Source organism: Cystoisospora suis, assembly GCF_002600585.1.
Source record: "Cystoisospora suis strain Wien I chromosome Unknown contig_786, whole genome shotgun sequence".
NCBI classification, from domain to species: domain Eukaryota; phylum Apicomplexa; class Conoidasida; order Eucoccidiorida; family Sarcocystidae; genus Cystoisospora; species Cystoisospora suis.
Genome location: NW_027153587.1, coordinates 1 through 21,886, shown reverse-complemented (window position 1 = coordinate 21,886; position 21,886 = coordinate 1). Strand labels below are relative to the sequence as shown.

The 21,886-nt window shown below is 54.5% G+C and overlaps 3 protein-coding genes across 3 annotated transcripts; all 3 read right to left on the bottom strand.

Moving 5' to 3' along the window:
* Positions 1-272: 272 nt before the first annotated feature.
* On the bottom strand, positions 273-1,078 carry CSUI_001906 (uncharacterized protein; the record flags this gene model as incomplete). The annotated part of the gene is made up of 1 exon (XM_068062109.1): positions 273-1,078. A coding segment is annotated over one exon (804 nt), but the record flags the coding sequence as incomplete, so codon positions are not given.
* A 2,076-nt stretch (positions 1,079-3,154) lies between these two features.
* Positions 3,155-5,176, bottom strand: CSUI_001905 (uncharacterized protein). Its single transcript, XM_068062108.1, has one exon. The coding sequence runs from the start codon at positions 5,064-5,066 to the stop codon at positions 4,245-4,247; it is 822 nt and encodes a 273-aa protein (XP_067925914.1). The 5' UTR covers positions 5,067-5,176; the 3' UTR covers positions 3,155-4,244.
* Positions 5,177-6,661: 1,485 nt separating this feature from the next.
* Positions 6,662-21,845, bottom strand: CSUI_001904 (helicase sen1-like). The gene is made up of 18 exons (XM_068062107.1): positions 21,197-21,845; positions 20,295-20,391; positions 19,968-20,039; positions 18,242-19,253; positions 17,178-17,458; positions 16,705-16,948; positions 16,041-16,253; positions 15,137-15,286; positions 14,661-14,773; positions 13,805-14,277; positions 13,213-13,285; positions 12,822-12,927; positions 11,736-12,322; positions 11,044-11,188; positions 10,288-10,616; positions 9,563-9,882; positions 8,017-8,639; positions 6,662-7,390 (listed from the first exon to the last, which is right to left on the bottom strand). The coding sequence occupies exons 1-5, from the start codon at positions 21,690-21,692 to the stop codon at positions 17,330-17,332; spliced, it is 1,806 nt and encodes a 601-aa protein (XP_067925913.1). The 5' UTR covers positions 21,693-21,845; the 3' UTR covers positions 6,662-7,390; positions 8,017-8,639; positions 9,563-9,882; positions 10,288-10,616; positions 11,044-11,188; positions 11,736-12,322; positions 12,822-12,927; positions 13,213-13,285; positions 13,805-14,277; positions 14,661-14,773; positions 15,137-15,286; positions 16,041-16,253; positions 16,705-16,948; positions 17,178-17,329.
* Between the last annotated feature and the right edge of the window lie 41 nt (positions 21,846-21,886).

Below are 21,886 nucleotides of genomic sequence, written 5' to 3'. Positions count from 1 at the left end.
GACATCCCTAAGGCCAAGCCGTCGGACAGAGGACGGTGCTGAATACAGAAGAAACCGTGGAGGCCCCCAGGACAAACGCGCCTAGGCGTGGGCGGCGTTTCTGCGAAACTACCCGAGAAAACGACTCTGCGGCCAGCGGGCGCTCGCTGCCAACCCGACACTAGGTCGGAGACTGCCCCGTGTGCCACCGCAGCTGATCTCAACCGCAGCTGCCACCAGGACAGCTGATCTATTGGGGAAAATGGTAACTCACCTGATTCAGCACCGTCCTCACAACCTTTCTTGCGATTTCTCCAACAGCTTGGTTTGAACACGCTGTACACAGCGTAAACTGTCTGTGGACCGTTAGACACGCTAGCATGGACGCGATAGTGTGGGTTTTGCCAGTGCCGGGGGGTCCTATCAGAAGGTGTACTCTTTTATTAGCGTCCTTGGTGATGCTGCTGGAAACAGCTTTTAGCTGCGACGGGTTCAACTGGAAGACCAACTCAGACGCAATTTTCACGAAGTCATACGACACTTCCTTCCCGATACCTGTAAGAGAGTCGTCGCCTTCCATCGCTCGCCAAAATGCCTGCTCGGACATTTTCTCACCCGTAAGAACCTCCAATACGAATGGGGCTTCAGGCAGTTTCTTCGCACCCAGTGAAGTCCGCAGGAATCTGAAAGGATGTCCTAAGCTGTATACTTTACGGAGAAATAAGGGACGAGCTAGACCGCTTTGCAACAACGTTTCAGTACGCGAAATTAAAGCCGGCTCTACTATACTCGCCTCCAGAAGGCGGATCCCCTGCGATCTGTCCAAGAGTACACTTTCGCCGGCTGCACCAAGATCTCGCACTTTCGAGTACACCGCGATATCCAGAGAAAGACCAACTTTGAAGACGGTCTTGCCCGGCAGGTACCGCCGCCCATGCGGCTGCGTGCCATTGGAATCTCGCTGCTTCTTTTTCTGTCCAATTTCTTCTACCGCCTCTACGACGCCGATGACAAATTTCTCTGGAGCGAGTTTGCAAGCGTTGCCGCGCCGGGGGTACACTCGCGTCTCGGTTACCAACACGATGGCGCCTTCGCTCATCCTGTCACGCCGAAAGACCCGCAAGGGAGACCAAATGGAATCGGGCGCTTTGCACGGTGTACGGCACCCGTCAAAGTCAACCCTCCTCACAGAATTCCAGCGGCTGTGACACAGCTCCGAACCTGAGCCCCGCGCCCCGAGAATGGCTACCCCGGGCGGTAGACATTCTCGCCTTCGTCACCAGGCACGTGGGGGCAATCACTCTGAACTTGCATCGGGAAAGCATAACCTGCTTTGGGCGAATACTAACGAGCTCGAGGTGTGTTTGACCAGAAATGCACCAGCGGATCAAACCCAACGCCGAATCATGTCTTATTCATATTGTCCCTGAACTACTCAAGCCAGCGGCAAACAACTGTGAGTGCGACTGACTAAGCGGGGGACTACATTCACGACCACGGAAGTCACAAGGCGTGCCGGTACTGCGACTCAGCAATACTAGCAGTGGGACAGGGTTTGAGCTGTTGGAGAACTTGTTGACACGGGAAGGTCTCCAAAACGCCGTGATAACCACTTGCTTAGACATGCAAATATCATGCAAGCAATGCTACAGCATAGGGCGCTATTCGCCTGGGAAAAGGACAGGACAGTGCAGGTCCCCTTTCACGGTGAGACACCCCGGCAGGGAGACTCTCGCAGGATTTATTGTCATCAGTCCCCTACACCGGATCTATGAAATCCTCGCTTTGACTTTTCATTCGCGAAGCGGGCCAGCTCATGGACGCCGTATATGTTCTGCAGTGCGAGCAAACAACGCATCAAATCTCCAAAACGCCGCCCCTGACTGAAAGCGACTCTAGAACACGGCCCCGGACGACGCGTCTTCTCACACTCGTGGTTTTGTGAAGTGCGGAGACAACCTTCGTAACACGTCTTCAACAGGGAAACAGTAATGAAACCACGTTCAGCACCTCCACCCGACACGACGCTCAACTTTCCTTGACGCTGCACTCTCTTCACGACACATTACAAGAAGCAAACTTTGAGGCACTGTCTGCGCCCCGTCGTTTTCACTTGGATCCTTGTGATATGACTGAAACCCACAAACTGCTGGCACATTTTGTTCGCGAGGCAGGGAAGCACCTACGAACGGAAGGTGAGCGAGCGCTCGTTGATTCCGCCTTTCGACTGCTCGTCTCTTCAACAAGGAGACTGCCTTGCGATACAAGAGCTAGCAGGCGCATTCCCTTGTACAGATAGAGCTCCTCCGGCGCGTTTCCAGAAAGGGTGCCCCACCTTCCACGCTGAGACAAGGGTCCCCTATACGCGAGGGCAGGAGATCTGAAAACTATAGAAGACGAGTCGTCAATCACCTCTCTGTTCACGAGAAAATCGGACAACCGCGACTGGAGCAGAAGGCACTTTTGGTGTCTTACGCACATCCAGTGGCAGCGGAGTTGGTAACAGCGATCTTCCTTCGTCACGGCGACTGGAATAACATTGCAGTAGGGCATGTTGCCAGCTTCTTCCAAGGCAGCTGTAAAAGTGGAGACAAGCCGGCTGGCAAACAACGAACACATTCTCTTCATGACCCTCAATCGATGACGAACACGATGCTGCACGTGGTCGACCTGACGTATGTCGTACTGTCGGTTCCAAACACCTTTTGTTCTGAACCCCACACGAGAGAATAAGACGACACACCCTCGCCCGCTCGTGCTTCCTCCTGGAGAAGAGTCCGGCTTCAGAAACTGCGCTATATCTTTAATACGCTGGCACTGCTACTGCTACGGGGCCCTGTCTGCCGTTCGCTGTTGGTCTCATCTGACCCACACAGGGAGACTTTAGAAAGCCATCAGCAAAGGTGTCGGGAACAGAAGGTATACAACCGCAGCACCGCGTGCAAAGTACCATGCACAGGATGCGACAACACCAGGAATCTTGTTTTCAAAACACGTACGCGTTCGCATCCCCCATGGAAGAATACCGTGTTTGGCACTTCGGTGTCCTTCCCATACTCAGGGATCTCCAACTGGATCAGCCTCGAAAACCCGCCGACTCTGACAGCACACTCCGAGTGAATTTCAGCCATTCAAAACACCATGCCTATCGTACAAACGGTTTGACAGCCGCCATCGGGAGGCCTCGACAGCGTCAACCCCTTTGACTGACACCTGTTGGAACAAGCCTGTGAACTGGGTGACGGCCCGTCCAACCTACGAAACTACCGTCATCTCTCCCAATTGGCGTGGAGAGTGAAAGTGGCTTTCCTTGCACACAGAGGGCCTTTATGAGGCTGTCAATCAAAAAACTCCCTTGAACGCTTTGCGACAACCGTCAATGCGGAGAACCTGCTACTATCAGAGTCTCCCTTTTGAAAGTCCATCACGTCAGTCAACAGAACTCACGATAACCCTTTTCAAAGCCCAAGGCATATATATTATAGACGACAGCTGCAGTCAACAGATCGAAAAGCCGACTCCGGCACACCACCTTGTACCTATTGGTGGCGTGACAGTTTTTCACCGACCTGCGTCTGCCGGTAGTCGGCTGCATTGATGCCCAGATGTCGAGAGAAAGCAGCATCAGTCCATTCACTCAACTGGCACACCGATAGATGAACCCTCTATTCAGGAACCACACTGCAAGCGAGTTCAGGTCGGCGTGTCCCACAGCGTGTCCTCACCGAAAAACGTGACTTCTACTCACAATTGCGACGTGCATACAGAAAGACAGCATCGAAGGCACGGTGCATCAAGAAAGAGAAGTGCGTCCCCGGCCACACAATCTCCAAGGTGACTACCACCTAACAAATGAGGGATCAGCGCTTCAAACGAAGTCTTAGCTTCGATGGATTAATGTACCCGTTTCCAGGGCATCATTGAAACTGGCAGCAGAAGTGAACGGCCTGGCCTTTCTATTTGGGTTAGTCTGTGCGGCTGTTCCCTAGCCATGTGACATCTCCCTCGCCATCTACGCATCCACCTCTGTTAGCACCTACCGCTTCCCAGCCACCCATTTGAACACGCGGAAGGCGACATGACCCTCCTGATGTTGTCCTGCGCGTTGAAGAGGATGCTCGCGTGTGCCACGCGTCTGTCTACACGCGGGGCACGCGTTCTTCAGTCATTTGTTCTCTCATCAGTTCCTGCTTCCTCCACTCCTTCGAATCCCCCGTAGTCTACCATCGTCACTTTCTTGCCCCTTTGACCCGCACAGCGTCACCTCACAGTTTACATGTAGAACCAGAGTACACGGATTCACCTGCCACTTCATACTTTGCTTCGGCAGCCAAGTGAGGAATCATCGCAATGCAGAGTCCCTCATAGTCGCCTTTCTTCCAGAAGATCGGCAGACGTGACAGACGATGAGACTCCTCCAAGGAGTTCAGGTAATCTGCCCCTCCCACCGTTGCCTTCAGATATGCTCCGGAAGGTCCGACCACCGGTACTCGCCACGTGATTCTCCTCAAGGGCTGATCGTCTTCCGCCTCCGGTTTGACTACCACAGAAGGTGAACTCGCATCACCGCCACCCGACGGAAGAGAAATGGATGGTGAAACATTCTTAAACTCACCGACACTGAGTGACAGCCCTGTCACGCCCTTAGGGACAAGGGCGGATGGTGAAGCATTCTTAAACTCACCGGCACTGAGTGACAGCCCTGTCACGCCCTTGTCCCTTCCTTCTTCTTCCTCTTGCTCTCTACCCTTTCTACACAAGTACTCTCTACCCTCATGTTTATGAAGTCCCTCGGTGAAATCCACCTGGCTAGTTCCGTGAGTGCCCTTTCCCTCGTTCTCGTCCACTCCTACTTCAGGATCCTCCCTCTTCCACTGTCTGTCTTCCAAGCATCGCTGGGCGAACTTTTCCTTCTCAATGTGGCAGTAGCATTTCAGGCCTCGGAGAGGCGGGCAGCCCTGCTGTATATTCGCTTTTGACTCCGTAGCAGCAGTTACGGTCGCAGCAGCCGAATAGCGGGACTCACTGTGTTGTTCTTCCAAGCCTGAGACGCTATCACACACAGACCTCGAGCTGCTGTCCTCCATTGTGACCTGGACGCCGTGCTTCAGAAATAAAATGTGTCTGTTGCAGACCAAAGGCCGAGAGAGAGCACCGGGTGGTCTTGTCTGTGTCAAGCAGTCCGCCTCTCCCTCCATTCAATGCCTTCCTCCAGTGCCTCAGCAACGAGCCGATCCCACTTTCGTGACGACGAGAGCCTCATAAGATCTGGAAGTCGACGACAGACGATTCGCACACTGTGGCACATGCAGTAAATGCCCTGTCCACAACCCCCTCGAGCAACTCGTTTCAGTAAGCGCTTCGTCTGCACAGCTACAACTCTGCTCTTGCGCACAAGGAAGCACTTGTCGAGAGATCCACCCGCTGCCCCTCCGGATGGAGAGATACGCACTCCTGGAATGTATTTGACAAGTTCACACACGCTGTGACAAGCGAGTGAACTACGGGTGTCCGACCCTTGGTGCTCAACACAAGGCCTCACAAAGCGTTGAGTAGCAATACGCCCTGCCTATGTAGCCGCCTTCAAGCAGCTGACTGTTGCCGTCCGCAAACAAGGGAAAGCCGCTCACTCTGGTAGAGACACGGGGCCAAGCAGAGAGACAATAATACTCAAAGAAAAAATCAACTCAACACATCAGCTCCCTGAGTGGCTGACTTTTCCTCCTGCGGTGGAGAGGCGCGGGGCGTTTCTGCACCTTGTAAGAGCCATGTTGGCCGTACTGTGGTTCTTGCTCGTCGCTTCTAGCGTCCAGTGCGCGCCTCATCCCAGAGGAGGACACTCGAAACTAAGACTAATTTTTCTCAGCCTTTCTACTTTCGCACTTGAAAGACAAACAGTACACACGTTCACTAACCCTGCTGGCGACTGGTCGCGCCGGTGTCAGCTGCACACGAGTCAGCTATGCCTTCACCGCCCCTACCACCGTCTCGAAGCTGGATAACGGTGAGGCGACTTGGTGGCAAGTCGGGAGAACACACACAGACAGAGTGGGAAAAGAAGGGGAGAGCGGCCTACGCAACGCCGCAATCGGCAGAACGGGCTCAAGAAAAGAGATGAGACAACCCTCAGAAAGACGCGACTATTTTCTTCGTGTCTGTGGCCACCAATCCGTATGCCTCCCGTGTCTAGCTGGCGTTGCAATACGAGGTCGCCGTCAGAGCGACCGAGGGTTTGCATGAATCATGAAGAAAAACGCCCATCTTAAGAAGGGAAAGCTGCTGCGGGCTATATGAAGAGAAACTACATTTCCACCCCAGACTGTAAAAGGATGTCGTTGCGGGGAAGTCTCGCGCAGCCTCTGTATTGACACAGTGTCCGCAAAATCTCAAATTGATTCTCAGGTCCCGGGTAAACACAGGAAACGTGGCGCAATCCAGATTCAACGAGAAGCACGATCAGACGGAAGCTGACTCGTAAGAGTCCGGTAAGGGAACAAGCCTCCGACTTCCCGTGGGCTGTTGTGATGGGGTCCCGCTCAACGGGGTTCTCTGCAACTTGTGGAAGCAAGTCCCCCTCAGTTTCAAGCAGAATTCCAGTCAGTTCTCTTTAATCCTACCTTGGGGTTACGACCGGATCATGGTGGGGACGAGAACAATCTATGTATCGCGTCCTCCGGGGTTTCGGGGAACATACGAAGAATATCCACACTGTATGTTCTTCAGTGTGGTCGTCACTGCGTTTGGTCGTAGTCAGCCCTACATCGCGTAGTACGCCAAGTGGTCTCTATCAGCATTTTCCCTAGCGCAGAGAAGTTGTCCGTCGAAACTGGGTTCTCACTCACAACACTGCATGCAGACGACTAGCCACGCTATGCCAACTATTGTGCACCGGAGTGCAGTTTCTCTACCTCGCCACATCGGGTTTCGGTTACACAGGCAACACATGGATTGGCTAACACAGAAGGCGTACTCGCCATGTCTGTCACTCTCGCACCGAGTGACCCAAAATACCAACTTCCGCCTGAGTGAATGAATAACTTGACGCACTCCTGCACAGCTGCAGGGAAGAAGTGCACGGAAAAAAAAGGCATAGTATGCGTTTCTTCAAAGCTGCTACCACGGAGTCAAAGGACCTTCTCAAGGAACCCGACGCTGCTTAGCGTTAACGGGTGCCTTACGGAGCGCGCGCAGCCAAATGAGCGACTTGAACGCTCGGTAGCTAGTTCCATGGGAGCAAGGAACAGGTGACTCCTTATCGACTGGCAAGCCCTCTCACCAGAAACACTTCCAGAGAAACGGCAACGCAGCACCATCACCACTGTATGCACGTAGTATTCCAATCCGGTCTGCTGTCTCCAACTCCTTGCGGAAGTGATCTGGCTTTACGAGTCCAAGTGCTTGACAAAATTACCTGGTCACCACATACCACCACGAGCTCCGCTGCTAGGGAAATCACGATCGTCCAGAGTTGCTGCACAAGCTCTCCAGTGACTAACTCGAAGCATCCACGTGTGCCTGTCTCCTCAAGATGTCACAGTCTTCTGTTCAGATCGACCCCCTCCTGCCATCCGGATCGACACGGGCGCTTCCTTGCGCTGCTTACCCATTTTGACTGCCCACACGGATTACCTTGTCTGCTCAGAAAGAAAGCCTGCATTGTGCTGACGCGCTAATCCAACAAGGCGCGCATTTGCTTCATTACAACAAACAAGGAACCAAACTCGGCTTTACTGGAAATGTCGGCTGCTGAAGGGGGAATCGTTCACCGACGGACACAGATATGGAACTAGCACCAGAAGACCGCGATGGCTCAGTCCAAAAAAAATGTCTTTAACAGGAAGACACTACATGCCAACCGACACGGACAGTCCAGCTGCTGTCGAAAACGACAAACAAACGCTGCAGCTGTAACTGATCCTCGACGAGGTCCTGACTACAAGCACCACTGCACGTCGCGGTGCCCCGACTCTGTTGCACATGTTTCATCGTCCGGGTGTGAGCTGCAGATCCTGCTTTTGCAAAATCATACACACTCACCTCCTTTTGGTCCAGCGTCAGCCTTGAGTAACAACCCTGCCTCAGAAACCGCAAATACCAAGCCGCGCTTCAGTCGCCCATGCTGGCCTCAGCACCCCTTGCCCGCACTGTCACCAACATCCAGAGAACTCGCCACCTTTCTGCATGTCTCCTATCTGTCGTCTCCTCTCGCTCTTCCCTGCATCTACTAGAACCTGTTTGTCCTGTGATCACTGCTTGCCGCGTCTGCACCGCTTTACCGAGAAGACAGGCGTATGCCCGCCGATGCCTCAGTTCTGCACTCGCAGTCTGTTCGCCGCTGCAACCACCGAGTGAAGGGTTCACCTCCAGATCACCATAACTGTGCTTCCTAATCAGCCTCACTGAAATGAAACGCCACGTTTTCGTCGTGTTCCTGTTCGTGCCCTGTCAAACCCGTAACCACGCTGCCGGCCTCTAGAGCTGATCTCCGACCTTCCTATGATCCGCTACTCGTCATCAACCTCGCGTTGTTCTCTTGGCAAATCAGTTGCTGCACTCCTCCGCAGATATGCCGCCGGGCTCGGCAGCGTGGTTTTTCTTGTGTCGCGGGGTTGCACTCGCTGCCATCCAATTACGTCCCTGGAAAGAACTGATTAAAATGCCTGTGAAGGGGTACACAAAATGTTCTACACTTCCCCAACTTCATGTTGTCGCAACCTGATTTGCACACGCCCATCGACTCAAGAGTGAAGATGTACAGCCGGGAGCCGAGGGAACCCTTTCAATGGGAAGCCGGTTTCGCGCCGAAGAGACAGGTCTAAAGCCGACACCGGCGGAACTGTGCTGTTACATATTCTGTGCGACAGAAGGGACGTGGTATGCTCTTGGTCATCCAAAATGCACACCGTGCTTTGCCCCTCAATATCCCGGGGTGGTGTGTTACTCTTTTTTCACCAGCCACGCAACACTGTTTGGTGTTTTGTCCATAAGAAGCTCTAATCATCTAAACTGCGTATACTCTACACACACTTTTCCCCACTCACCAGACGCACCTCCTAGTGCTGGCTTCTGTGAATACTGGGTCGCAGCCCCTCGTGTTCCACGACGAGCGGCTTTCTCCCAGGCCAGGCCTCCCCTCGCTGCACGGCGTGCCATCCGGCCGCCTATCAATAGCGCGGGCCTGCCGCCATACTCGTGCTGTGGGGTCTGGTTACAACAACTTTCTAGAAATGAACACACCGGTGCTACGATTGGACACTACACCAGTTCCGCCTGTCGACTTAATCAACTGGTCTACGGTTGAAACTACCCGCCGGACCACAGGCGCAGCAATACCTGACGTGGGGGAGGGAGGGTGTGCTCCGCCGATGCAGGGTAGACGAGACTCACGGGTTCGCGCTGCCGGCTTTGCTTGAAAAGCCGCTGGCGGAACGGAACGAGCAACACACACGGCTCCTTTTGGGGCTGGATGAACCAATAACGGACAGTTTCGATGCGAGTGCCTGTTCTTGCAGAGAGAGTGAACAGGTACCTCTGTGGGTGGCCACTGGAGCAAGCGCGCGACAACTACGGTCTTCTGGCCCACCGTGATTTCAGCCAAAAGTACACCCATGATCTGGGAAACGCCTCCGCAGTGTGCGGGTGTATTTGTCGGAGTGCGGAGTTTTCAAGGCAGTCAAAACGGGGTGTACGGCACCGTCAGGCCGACCTTCTGGTGGTGATGGCTGACTGCGGAAGTCCGGGAAAACCGCCTGCACAGCTTGCCATTCACCTTGAAAGCGCGTTCTGCACGCGTGGCGACGAAGTGAATCGGGAGCAAGACGTATCATGCGAACCAGTATCCCAAAAGATGCCCCTCTGTGGAGGCTTCGCTGACATGCCCTGATCCCTGCCACTGTTCACCTGCTGACAGATCAAACCGACCGCACGCCCTGGCATGTGCACCACTCATCTTCAGATGTCCATGCATCGGAGACTCGAGCCTCACAGGAGTAACTAGAGCAATCGTGCTTCACACCGGGGCGATCGCACTGTTGGAGATGCAAGAGCGGAAGACGTTCGCGCCGCTGAGTACACAACGCTCTGTCAGCGCATCGTTATGACGGAGTCGACTCGCGACGTTGTTGGAACCCCCTAGTAAGCGGTGTACGAAGAGTTCAGGCGCTTCGGGGCTTCCTCCCACTTGCCCGTCGAGGCCGTACCGTCCGGCGTCGGCCAGGACCTATCTCGAGCATTCTATAGACTAAGGAAAAGTCTTCAATGTTGACAAAAGGGAGCTCAGGGGCTGAGAGGGAAAAAAAGGCTTCTTACCTGGCTGCACGCTCCAAAGCAACCAGACGAGCGCCGTTCCGCCGTCCCTTGAGGTACTCTTCGGACGACAGGAAAAAGTTACGAGCGTCCTTGAAACCATAGACCCTTAACCCCGCGCTCCAAGCTCCGTCCCGAAGTGTCCCCGTAGAGGTGAGCCCTCAATTCATTCATATCCAACACGTCAACGAACATGCCACGGCTCTTATACATCTGAATCAAAGAACGCCAGACGTTCGCGAGCTGCAGTGTGCTAGCGCGTCCGACTATCCAAAGGGAGTGCCGGGCCCGGGTCAACGCGACGTTCACGCGACGCTCGTCGTCACAAAAGCCTGGTACCACACATCCACGACGAAAGCTCACTGCTCACTCATCACGGCGGGAAAATGAAGCGTTGACGCCACCCGTGAGGGACATCCAATGGCGACCATGGCACTGGGTCCCCCAAGAATTAGCGCCTCCCTTTCGGGGCACCGCACCTATCTCGGCAATCAGAAGGCCTCCATGGATGCGGGCCGTGACTTTGTCACCACCCAGCACGCTGCGGGAGGCTTCCCTGGCTCAGCTGCTTCTGCCCTTCAAAAGCAGTGCCGTTGTTCAGGAAAATGACTCGCCGATAGCGTCACGTAGCAGGATCTGTAGCGGAACTAGTGAAATACGTACCAGTCATCAGAACGGCACCAACAGCGAGGCGTGTGAAGGAACTATCGCGCAACAACGCAGTGGTGCACCTCAGTACACCCACAGAACGACGCTTACTGAGGCCTGCAGGGCTGTTCATTCGGATTGTGGATAGAATGACGACCGACGCTTCATCGCCTTGGAAAGAATGCACAGTTGAGACCCGGATGAACCGGCGAAGGTGCGGAACAGTAGCCTCGAGTTCTTTCGTGATGACGGCAGCCTGCATACAGACGCACAGACTACACCAGCAGGAAACATACGCTGCCGTGGCAGCTCCGAAGGCAATGTGATGGAAAGGGAGTTGCGTCCCCTCGCTTGGTCGTTGCAGACAAGGCACCGCCACGTTCGGCAAACACGACGGCCTAAGTATCAAGCTCACTTGCCCTTCAGTATCCTGTCTAGACCAGAGTACCCATGCACACTTTCGCGAACTCTCGCGTCACCCAAGGCACACCGGCCGCACAAAGGTGGGGAAGCACCGTCATGGCAATTCTTACTCTTACCATGCCGCTCATGCACCGCGTCTACTCCTGCTTCGAAACAACTGGCAACGAGCGACCCCGCACTACAGAAATCCCTGGTAGCACAGCAGTCGAGTCCGTGGCAAGCCGTAGCACCAATTCACCCACAAAGTACATAGGTCGCCAGACCAGGGGGTACGCCAATTCTCCGAACGGCTCTGCTGTGGTACCGTGGAGATTTTAGCTGTTACGTTCAACGTGCAGCCGGCAATGACATGCCCTCCCAGCACCCTCCTTTTCGTTTACCTGAGCAGAATAGAAGGTGATCACCCCTACTGTTATCCACTGTAGCTCAGGCCCTTTCTCTGAAGACCACGCACACCTAAAAGGAAACAGAAGCGTGAACCGAACCAAGCCGCTGCAACGCACACCAAAGAGCGATGGCGTCCGACTGCAAACTCCCCGGCTCGCTGTACTTCTCTTGCCGAGTAGCCGACGCCACTGCGAGATAGTCCGATGCGCAGCACATCGCCGTCCCTGCGCTGTAGGACGACCGGCATCTCACTATAGTGATCCGAACGCGAAGAAACAAACTTTTCCGTAGACACTCTTGCCCGGGCTCGAAAGGATGCTGGCGCTATCTTCGAGGATCAGCTGTTGCTGGAAAGCAGCCACACCTCTCCACAGCAGGCGGTGCTGTCCTGCCTCTCGAGCACAACCCACTGGAAAAATGACAACTACCTATCTACCAGAGTTACTTTGACTCAGGCCTTCGTGAAATGCCAAAGACACGCAGATCAAAGTACCTGCTTCTTCCAAACTCTCAGGAAACTCAGGAAAAACTAGGCCGTCCACGATTCCGGGGCCGTCTGTCCGGTCGGCGCTGCGAGTAGCTGCAGAGAGGAGAGCAGTAAGGTCACCGGAAAGCCAACACACACGTGATCACTTCTCGAAAAGACATGCGTCTTTCTCACAAAGACACGAGAAGCAGAGTGTGCGTTCCGCTCTCCGAACCGTCGCCGCGGGAAAGGAATTAACGGAGCCATCCTGGGCATCACCTGTGCTCCCGTTACTGATTCTCTTCACTGTGACCGGTCTGAAGAAAAACGTCGAGCGCATCGTTACTACGGTGTCAGAATGCTCCCATTCACTGTAGCTTCTATCCGTTTTCAGGCAGCTCTAGCGTCTCTCAAACAGTTGCCTGGACACGCTCGACGCCGTCCAAGTGCGGCTAATTCTCCAAGCTCTATGATCTTGGTTTCGACTCGACGCAGACATGCTTTACCGCCAGAGCCACGCAATCCTGGAACCGTTGTGCCACGGAGCACGAAGGGGAGGACTCTGTCTGCAATCGTAAAAGCGGTGACAGATGAAGACTAGGTCCGCGCTCACCCGCGTACTCAGGAGGAAAAGTCGTCTCTAAATGTTGAATCAAGGCTACCACGACGCGCGCTTCGAGGAGATTGTATTTAGTCCCGCCAAACCGTCGCCCACCGGTCTGCGAATTTGTACGCACAACTTCCGGACTTGAGCTGTGCAACAGAGAATGTGCTGTTTGTTGATTTGATTGGTGAGCGTGTGGACACTTCCTCTACGAACCGAGAGATTCAACGAACGTAACCGCCCGACACATGTCTACGCCTTGGTCTGTGTACGCGTTTGTCTCCCCACCGGTGACTAGATACCGCGAACATGACCTCCGACCTGTCTCCTGTCCCGCCCGGACAGCATACAGTTGCTTGCATGTGCCAGTTTGATACCGAGGCTAGGCGAAGTTGCTTACCTTTTCTGCTGCTCTGGCGACAGCAGTCGTGTCAAAGAAACGACACGAAGGTGGGACCTTTGAATTAACTGACCTGATCGCAATTCCAGATAGTGTAACACAAGGCAGCAACAAAATATAGGATTCCCAATTAGTCGGGCTGCGGCGCACGCCGACCTGAGTCCTCGCGTCCGGGAGTCCAAGCACCGCCACAACGTCGTGAAACGACTGGCTAAATCTGCGCCCACCGTCACGGGGGCTATAGAGCAACTGAAGCTGAGACTACCAGATCTAGCGTCAGCAACGCAAGACCAGCCGGGCACAGCAATTTATGCGGATACTGGAACAGTATCGGGGCTGTGATCGCTCCTATCGTGCAATCGCCTGGTACTGATCGGACGGTGAATCGAGGCGGCCACCAGTACCACATCCCCCTGCTCTCGTGCCTTTTCCCTGATGCTGCTTGACAGAAAAATAATTTGGTGAGCTAATCTCATCATCAACTCGTCCGGCCGCACCAGGGAAGCACCCAAACATTCTGCCGATGAAGTCTGCACTGCAGCCAGTTGAACACAAGAAGCATGACTGCGTTTCACGGTCGCCCTCCTCTTACCACTGTTTCAGGTTTGAGCCGTCGTTCACATGTTCTGCGTCGCGTACTGCACCACCGTAGAAAAAAGAACGTGGAAACTCGCTTATTTGTGGGTGCATGAGCCGCTGCTCTTCCAGCAAGTACGCATCGTCTGCAACCAACGCCAGTTGTACGTGGGTCCAAGTTATGTCGCTGCAAGGACGTCGACTCCTTTTCCTGAGGAGAAATGGGGCATACTGGCATTCACTCGTTAAACCTGGCTCTTCAACTGCACACGCGTCGCCTTCCCGCTGCACTGCCGAGATAGCCGACGGCTGCGTTGACTGCCTTCGCTGCAATCTCAACAGCAACACGCGCTCGAAGAGGGATCGCCCGTAATGAGCCTCATACGCCGCCTGAGACTTCAGCAGCGCGCCAAGCCGCAGCGGATCGCCAACAAGTACTAAGCGACGCAGCGAGCCCTTCAGCAGCGGCAGCAGGGATGGCTCAAGCACCTGGAAAGTCGAGCAACGGAAACACAGCAACAACAATACACTGTGTTGAACTGTTATCCAATCATTTGGCTTATTCTGCTGACGCGGCAAGGCGACTTGATTTTCACCGGAGTCGGTCGCTCCCCACTAGAACAGCGTAGCTCGCTGATGCCGAACCACTGCTATATGCTAAACACGTAGACAGCAACTTTGGCTCTTGATTCGGAAGGCTACGAGCATCTCGGAGAGCGCGTCGTTCGTGAAGAAAAACGATATTCAGACGGTCGAAACGACAGTGTGGCGACTGACTGCTGACACCGCCGACGATGCAGGCAGGCTTCTGGGGAGAAAACGCTTCTTTATTCTGAGGGCCTGAACGGGAAGAGCACCGGCGAGAGTATTACCTGGCAAGCCTCGTCAAGAATTACTGTGTGGTAAGCAGTCTCGAAGACAACACCTCGAAGGGCCTCTGCGGTCGTACAGAAAGTAACGCTTGCAGACTGGACCAGCAAACATGCTGACACACACAGCCACAATGTAGAGAAGTACGTAGCTGAAGACTGGCTTTGCGCTCGAGCCACACTGCAACCTCAGTCCCAGTATTAACAGCTTCCAGCTCCTCGCAGTGGACTGAGAGGGGCGACCCTCAACCGAGCATTCCTGCAATTAGCCTTCAGTGAAGGTGTGCACACCCCAACTCTTGCTACGCACAAGTGTTACGAACCCACGTCAGAAAGAAGGCAAGAGACCCCTAACTGAAATTACACTGGACGTGCACGAGTGGCGCAGTGTACCGCGCCGCATTGCGGCGAGTGGAATACCAGAGACGTGCGTTGAAGATACACACAGTCCCGGCGGCAGTACTGCCGAATGAAGTTACCATCGACTTTCTCTAGACCTCGCCAGTATTCGGAATCGGTGAAGCGCTCGATTGCCTTCGCGATGACCGTTTTATTATCGTTGTCCGGCCAGAGAGTCTCCGGATATGATGCTTGACAGAAGGGGGCAGGACAGTCTGGATGCCCTACGCCTGCTCAGAGCACACAGGACACGCTATTGCCGCCGGCGAGTCTACGCCTTGACCTCGGACAGAGTCTGGCTCTGCTGAACACTTGAACGAAAGAAGAAACACGAATGAAGAGTTTCCGCAGTTGAGCCAACGAAGGCAAGATGAAACCTCCTGTAGCTCGCCTCGTAAGGTGCCGGAAGAAGCCGGAAGCCGGGCTGCAGATGAATTTTCCTTCACCTGCGTCCACGAGCCCGCCGCCCTGCAGCGTACTCGTCAGCAGACTGCAGGGCCTCAGGTGAAAAATTAAGAAGTGGAAATCGTGTACAATTCAAGGCAACACGAAACCAACAGCGCGGTGTAACTCTCGTTTCGTAGACAGAACTGTCGTGGCGTGGCCCGCTGCCGACACCCCTGGGCCGGCGAGAGCCAAAGTGGCTGGACATCACGTTGTAGAAGGCGCCGCAGAACTCACTTTTCCGCAGAGGACTACCCTCCGCAAGCTACCGCACACGAACCAGGACCTCTAGTACCTAGTGGTCCGTAGAACTCTATCAGCGATACAACTCAACAAGACCCTATCCGGGCAGGGATCCCAACAAGGGCACAATTCAAGGCTTCCCTCCGGTGTCCAAATGTGGGACGTGTCGGTAAATGTGAAACGTGCCGCCAAAAACTCACAACGCAAGGTATCACAGTCCGTGACGCTGCTCACAATTTCGGCTTGGGCGGGCGGTATCACGAACTTCGAGTCCATCGGCAGCGGCCCTACACTCACCTTCGGCTGTAAGCCACCTGAAGGAGAAATGAAGCAGTCCCATTAGCTCCATAACGCAGCCTTCAACAACGAACCTATCCCAGTCATGTGATGATAGCCCGTTCGCAAGATCTCTCACCAACCGCGGCCACAGAGGTGGAGGCCCCACCCGAATTAGATGGCGGAGCTCCCGACTAATCCTGCTCAGCAGCTCCGTCACGTCTCGCGGCGATTCTAAAAAAGCTGAAGAAAAAACATCACTTAGCTGGGAGGGCGGGTGACTCCGGTACGCAAACGTGTGCTTATCTACATATTCCCCTCGCCTCTCTGTTTGCACTTGGAACCTTCCTGAGATCTGACCGTTGCTTCCCGTGCATTCCGTATCCGCTGTTCCTAAGACCCGTAGCCGCAGTCACAAGGAATACCCCATGTTCTCCTGCGCTTACGAAGCGATGAAAATGGTTTGATTGAAATTCCCCCACTTTTTTCCTGTGAGAAATCACTCTGGAGCTACGCTCCGTCCCGCGTCACCTCTTCATCTCATCAATAGCCTTGGAAGCACCTCAGTGCCGAGAGGCGCTTGACAAAACAGCAATTATTTGTTTGCTTGACTTTCGAGGTAACGCTCGGAGGGGGCTATCCTGTATCAAGGCGGATCTAGCTCAAACCACCGCCCCTTTCTTACCAGGTAACCTGTTGTCGAAGGCGTGGTAAGGGTTGTTCAAACGCTTCAGTGCCGGTTCCTTCCTTGCCTCCCAGTGGCTCTCGCCACATGGTTCTTCATCAGTGGGAAAAAAAGGTTCCCTCTCCAGGAACTCTCTAAGAGCAACAAGAAGCTGCCGTATCAGTCCTACTGCCGCTCGAAAGTGCTGCTCGCGTCGGCCTATTTCCGCCTCCCCGACCTCGTTCAAGCCCTCTTCCGTCCCCAGCTGGCGCACGCGGAAAAAGCAAAGACGGGTCGAGACCAGTTCTTTCGTGTGAATCTGAACCCCGCCTACGTCCAGCTTCATCACGCTTCAAACAACAACCGGGGTCCCCAACGTTACCCCAGCACCGCATCCGAGACGCAGATAATGGCGAAGTCAGAATTTCACTATAAGGCCTACACTGGGACCCATGATGGCAAAAGAGGAAGAGCAGCGCATACATGCACCTTACCTGCAAGGACCCCCTCCGCGAACCAGTCTGGACACTATCGGCGCTTTCCTGTCCAATCGTCGAAGCACAAACCCCAAGCCTGTTTCCCCTCACCAAAGCGAAGTGACCTGGCATCAAAACAGACAATCCTCCTTCCGCGCCCAATTCCTGTTTCACATCGAAGACATCTGCCTTTTCTTCCACGACCATCCGGAGCTCCTCAATCCACTCAGAAGTGTGTGTAGTGACTCGACCTTCTGTCTGTTTTCTTCATAAAAGCGGAAAGGGTCGCGTATGTAGTCCTGTCACACCGACACCACCCGTCACAAAACGAAACGCCAGGTTCCGGCGCACGTGCCTCCGTCGTAGCCAGATCCACTGTGATACCGGGGTCAACGGTCCCTCGACAACATAACACGTTCTAGTCATACACTCTTCCATAGCAACAATCCAAAGCGACAGTGGCTAGCAAGTATTACTCTCGATCAGAGAGCGGATGCACTGTAAAGCAGCAGAGAGAACTACCTCGCACGCGAACCAGACCTTGGGAACTGGCTGCAGAACGCACCAGCCATCAGGGGAGCCAGATGGACTGCTCTGAGAGCTCATGAAGCCCCCTATTTCTCGAAGACGCAGAGCCCTTGAAAGCACCCTGTTTACGATGTACACAGTGCAGCGAAATTGTCTTTGAGAGGTCACTCCTCAAGAAAATTTGCTTGCCTCGCGACAAATGCATAAGCATCTTCAACAACTCGACTTCTGCCAGGCGACCACGGCAATCTGTCTGCAAGTACATATCCGCCTACCGCGTGCACGGTGTAACCACGGTTCGGGCAGGCCCTGAGTTGGTTGGTCGATATCTTTCGACGAGACCTTACAAGCACGAAACAGAAGTACTTGCGCAAGAGATGGCCGTCCTCTGTTACTGTGTCAGGAAAAGTCGCTATGGCAGGATGCCAGTCCCGAACAGTTACGCATCATGCTAGATCACATGCTCTCTTATGGAAGGACTACTCCAGCCGAAAGCTGGTTTCACCCGCAGATGTCATCGTGAAGACCGTGAGTTCAGCGCGACAAGAACTAACCTGATTGATAAGCGCCCCAACAGTCCTCCTTGCCATTTCGCCAACGGCTTGATTTGATGAAGCACAGCAGAGCGTCCGCTGTCTATGAACTGTCAGGCAGGCAAGCATGCACGTAACTGTGTGGGTCTTGCCAGTTCCCGGGGGTCCCACCAGGAGATGCACACTCTTCGCGGCTTTCTCCGTGATACAGCTGACAGCCGCTTGCAGCTGCGATGGGTCAAGGTGGAACTGCCTCTCCGAAGCCCGCTTTACGAAGTCCTCCGGCACCTCTACATTCCCCAAACTGTTTGGTTCATTCACGATTGCGTGCCCGGTCCTGTGCTCTGACATCATCTCGCCCGTAATTATCTCATTAACAAACGACGCGCCGTTTGTGTGCCCTGTAGCGGAAAGCGCCTGCAAGATGTTGAGCGGTTGCTTTATGCTACCAACTTTGTACAGAAAGAGAGTCGGCCGTTCGCCTCTCTGCAGTCGACTCTCCACGCGGGACAGAAGGGCTGGCTCTGCTGTCGAAGCCTCCAAAACACGGGTCCATTTGTCCAAGGGTGGAATCTCTGCTGGTTCGGTAATACCTTTGGTAGCGCATAGGTAAGTTCCCTGTCCCCGTTCTGCCATCGATGAACATAAACCGTTACTACTGTTGCTTATTCCCGTCCTCCTCCCTGTCATCGACGCGCTCAGTGCTCCACCCGATGACAGCGGCGAAGAAGCTACGTCCCAGGCCTCGCAACATATGCACTCCCGGACACTGCCCCCTCTGTCGACCTCCCGGACATTCGAATATATCGAGAGTTCCAAAACCACCTCAAGGGGTGCCTCAGGGCCGGGCTGATTCTCAGGCACATCTCGATTCTGAGCAGCACCGGAAGGCAGTCCCGCCAACTCCAGTTTGGTCCAGGACAGACAATCCAGAACTCCGATGACAACGTCTTCTCTACCCAATTTGCGGGCGTTAATGTTCTGACCTTGCATGCGTGATTCGGTTATCAGCAAGACAACGCCTTCCTCCATCCTGGCACAACAAATGCAGGCGGGGCAGTATGTGCTCGGCGCCGCGCACGCTTCCGGACAACAGGACCCCAGTCCACACACCTCTGGTGTGACACACTGCGAGACGATGATTTTGGGGCCATGAGCCCAAGTGCGGATTATCATGCAAAGTTACTTGTTTTCAGCTTTGTGGCCACGCCACTGGACGAGGGCTCCCCTCGACTGAGACACGCACTGGACTGAGTTCATTCGCTATTCGAAGCGTCGGCCCTCCAGCTGTGCTGCCCGCGCCGGCGAAAGTAACGCTTCAATCTACGTGTCCAGAAAAAGGTTGTAGTGATGCGGTGCTTTCTTTGCGGCACTGGACTCCGGGAAGTGTCGGACCCCACATACGACGCCAGACGAAACAGGAACCCCGCGGAGTCTGCAGCTATGACATTTCGACTGGTCCGTAAAGCGAGACGGCAATCAACCCACTGCCACTTGGTCGTCCCCCTGTTGAGAAATAACGCGGGTTACTACACAGTGTATAACTTCTTCAACAATTGCTGACAACGCGGACAGGAAGGGTAACAAGTACAGCGCAGTTACCGTGCCGACCGCCTGATAGGTACCTAGCGTCGATGTCGAGAAACGGGGAGTCTAGGCTGAGGCGGTACAGCTACTGAAAAGCGGTCTGCGCCTGATGTCGGGGAGCGCGTCATCCCCACTGAAGTTCTCGGCGTCCCTTCCTTACCTGCAATCCGTGTCATCGTCGTCTTGCTCTGAAAAATGGTATTCAGACGGACTCATGTACTCTGACGAGGTTCTGCAGGGCGAACATGCACCGCATCACACACGGTAGTCCGCTTGGTCCATCATCCCTGAGCGAGCAAGCCCTTGAGCGTTCAAGCGCTACGAGATTAGCCGCCCTCCATCTATGCGGTGCGTGAGGTTGTACACACTCAAGCAGTGTCAGTCGGGAACCAGAAGTGACAACGGGGAACCAGCGGACCATCACCCGGTTGCTTAGCAGGGGCTGAAGCGGCTGCGGGATGAAATACAAGCTTGAGAGCGTCCTTACCTCCACGAGCAACGAAGCTGGTAACAGTGAGCTTCTTTCGTCACCCCGACTGCCGTGGCGGCACAGTGCGGCACGGTTCCAACTTCTTCCAAGGCAGCTGCACAAGAGTTGAAACGCGGGGTAGCACAAGAAATAAACACACTCTCATTCATCGTTACCCTTCACAAACGAGCTTCATCCACCACTGGATCGATTAGATGTAAACTATACTTCCGCTCCCTAACAGTCCTTGCTCTGATGTCGGTGAGAAAAAAAGAAGACGACGGCCAATTTAGCGTCTTCGAGAGCAGACTGTATGCATTGACGCCCCCTAACGCAACAGGGTCTTCGGACTAATTCGTACACAATCGGCTTCCAGGTCCTCGGCAAAGTCACCTAATCGCACATGACCAGGGGCAGACGGTTTCTGAGCTGATGGGGGGTAAGCCTGCGTAGAAACGCCATCCGTCCCCGGCAGATCACACAGAAATAGCCTCTCTTCCGTTGCATTCAGGAACTGAACTTCGTATCGGTGGGAGGCCTCCTTTCCTGCTACTAACTATCCCCCGAAAAGCGTCCTAGACTCGTCCGTGCCTACACCGCGTTCTCAGCAAGCCACACGACATCTGCCACAAATACCACTGCGAGGCAAACGCAGTGGATTGTGTGTCGAAGAGAACAAGCAGTGGAGTTGCCCACCAGAAAACAAGAGCACCACGCAAAGGCGTGTCAACTCGACACATCGGAAGGCGTGATAGCCGCCGGGAAACTAGCAAAACAGTGAACAAAGGGTGAACTGCCTCCCTGTCGCCCTACAGGGTCGTCTCCCGTCTGCACAAGTTTGTCTGAGCAACTCTTCATCCACCTGTGTATGCTGTCATCAACAATACCATGGATAGGGACGACTTTGAGGGGCTGCTCACCTGCAACTTCACACTTTGCTTCGGCCATGAAGTGAGGAATCGACGCAGTGTACAGCCCCTCAAAGTCGTCCCTATCCACGGGCAGAGGTGCTAGCTGGTGAGACTTATCCAAGTCGGGGTCCAGATAATCTGCCCCTCCCAGGGTTGCCTTCAGATATTCCTCCTCGTCCACAGTTACTTCCCACCTGACTCTCGGACATGCCTGGTCCTCACTTGCTCTTGACTCTGCTGCCGTAGCAAATAAACTACGGTCACCACACTCTTGATCAGAAGCTGGAAATGAAGTCTTTTGTAGGTTGCGACGACCAGCCGGTGACTCTGCCGCGGGGCTGTCTGACTCTGCCGCGGGGTTGTCCCACTCTGGCGCGGGCCTGTCCGACTCCCCGGCGGGGCTGCCCCTGCTTTCTTTTTTCTTGTGCGCTCTGTCCTTGCCATAGGGTCTGCCTCTCTCTGCACGGTCTCGAACCTTTTGGACGGCTTCATGCGTCACCATCATCTCCTTTGCAGGGTGTCCTTCCACAGTCTCCTCTCTCTTCCGCTCTCCAGACCCGCTGCCTGGCACTGCTGCCGCCGCCCTACCTGGCACTGCTGCCGCCGCCCTACCTGGCACTGCTGCCGACGCATTACCTGGCACTGCTGCCGACGCATTACCTGGCACTACTGCCGACGCATTACCTGGCACTACTGCCG

Bases quoted from the DNA above. Each gene is read 5' to 3' on its own strand.
- CSUI_001905 (XM_068062108.1), bottom strand. From the start codon at position 5,066: ATGGAGGACAGCAGCTCGAGGTCTGTGTGTGATAGCGTCTCAGGCTTG.
- CSUI_001904 (XM_068062107.1), bottom strand. From the start codon at position 21,692: ATGATGGTGACGCATGAAGCCGTCCAAAAGGTTCGAGACCGTGCAGAG. The intron at 20,040-20,294 runs GTAAGGACGCTC...TTCGCCCTGCAG, and splicing joins CAGCTTCGTTGCTCGTGGAG to AACCTCGTCAGAGTACATGA. The intron at 17,459-18,241 runs GTTAGTTCTTGT...TCGGTGTGACAG, and splicing joins TTGGGGCGCTTATCAATCAG to GACTACATACGCGACCCTTT.